General features: G+C 54.0%; 1 protein-coding gene across 1 annotated transcript; it reads right to left on the bottom strand.

Annotated features, from left to right (window-relative positions):
• Positions 1-964: 964 nt before the first annotated feature.
• LACBIDRAFT_312394 (uncharacterized protein) lies at positions 965-1,265 on the bottom strand (the record flags this gene model as incomplete). Its single annotated transcript, XM_001888083.1, has 3 exons — positions 965-1,093; positions 1,142-1,201; positions 1,254-1,265. 3 exons carry the CDS (start codon positions 1,263-1,265, stop codon positions 965-967), a joined length of 201 nt encoding a protein of 66 aa, XP_001888118.1.
• Positions 1,266-1,504: the final 239 nt, after the last annotated feature.

The raw sequence follows: 1,504 nt of genomic DNA, 5'->3' as shown, positions 1-1,504 counted from the left end.
AACACTGGCAGCACTTATAATTGCTGCCGAAGTCCCTCCAAGGCCTTTTCGGAGGTCATTCCAACGTGCATATGCGGGCTCCAACAAGCCCGCCAGCGCCTTCAAGCTGCGCATCCCAACCGCAGCTACACAACGGTCCCAGATGGCTGGAAGGTTGTCAGAATAGAGGTTTTGGAGGAGGATGAGGATGATGAAAGGGTGGCAGCCCGAGATGGATAAGTGGGTGGATGTTGCTTTTGACGAGAATGCGAAGAGTGATGCATGATTGCGATTGAACACCTTTCCCAGCCAACACCCTCCTGAAAACATGCGAACGCGCAGCGAGGACCACTCGGTGTGCTAGAAACTTCGGTCGGTGGCGGAAAGGATGACATCCGGAACAGCATGAGGAAAGCGAGTATCCAGTTGGACACCACCAGCACCACCTTCTCAGGCCGCACACCACCCAAATGCTCCTCCACTCCCCAGCTCAATCTCCCTAGGTCGATGATCCGCCCGAAGTGCACCATGCGCCCCGTACTATTCGCACACACTCGCGCAACTCGCTGAAGGTACTTTGAGCGCTGGATCTTGAACGTTTTTCTGTACCTCATGGCCCGCTTCAACTTGAGTTTTTGCTGCCTGAGGCGGAGGCGGAGGAGGCAGAGACAGAACGGGCGCGCATGCGCACGAAGACATGTCCTACTTCTGCGCATACTATGATCGAAGCCCCCGCAATCACCGGCTGAGAGGCTGCCTGACGATGGTACATTTTTTGCTGCAGTGTTTGATGACGATGTGGACGCGAGAGAGGGAGAGGAAAATGCTCCTCTGGCCATTTTCGGTAAAACAACGTCAATGGTGATTCCTCTTGAAAAAGGTCTAAATGATGCGCTCCTTTCCATTCATCTCATGCAGCGGCGCTCTTGTCGAGCCTTTGAACAAGCCGGCTGACTCATTTCATCGTGGGTCGTGCACTCCAGCATCAATCGGCCCTTGAGTCCTTGAGTAGAGAATGGGAAGCGTGGAGGAGCGAAAGACCGCCGCTCTTGAGATTGGCAGCGACATCGGCAGCTACAGACTCCAGGAATCTCCAGGCCCATACTCGTAGCCGCTGGGGGGAGGTCAGAGCTGATATGGTTTGAAAAACAGAAGGGCTTACTACCGATGAGAACTCGCTGGATGAGCAGAAGGCCCAAGGTTGCAATTGCAGAAAGTATGGCTATGCCGATCATCAATTGGCGCTAACATCAGCAATAGGAAGAGAAACATACTGGTACTCCCATGCGGCAGCAGCCAGCTCGTTACGCACCGCATTCGCTTCATGATCACCACCACAACGAAGACTAATGCCCGCTCATGCACATAAGTCAGAAATCCGCAGAGTCGCCCTTTAAAGCACGCGCGGAGCGACTCGGCAAGACCAGAGTCCCTACCGCGTGGCGCTTAGTCCTTGGCGACCCACCCGAGGAAAGGGCCCATATCCAAGATCTAGAGTGGAATATCAGTTCATGTTCATGTTGAA

Source organism: Laccaria bicolor, genomic scaffold, assembly GCF_000143565.1.
Source record: "Laccaria bicolor S238N-H82 LACBIscaffold_51 genomic scaffold, whole genome shotgun sequence".
Taxonomy (NCBI): Eukaryota; Fungi; Basidiomycota; class Agaricomycetes; order Agaricales; family Hydnangiaceae; genus Laccaria; species Laccaria bicolor.
The sequence above is the reverse complement of the archived record's forward strand: the minus strand, read 5'-3'. Positions and strand labels throughout refer to the sequence as shown.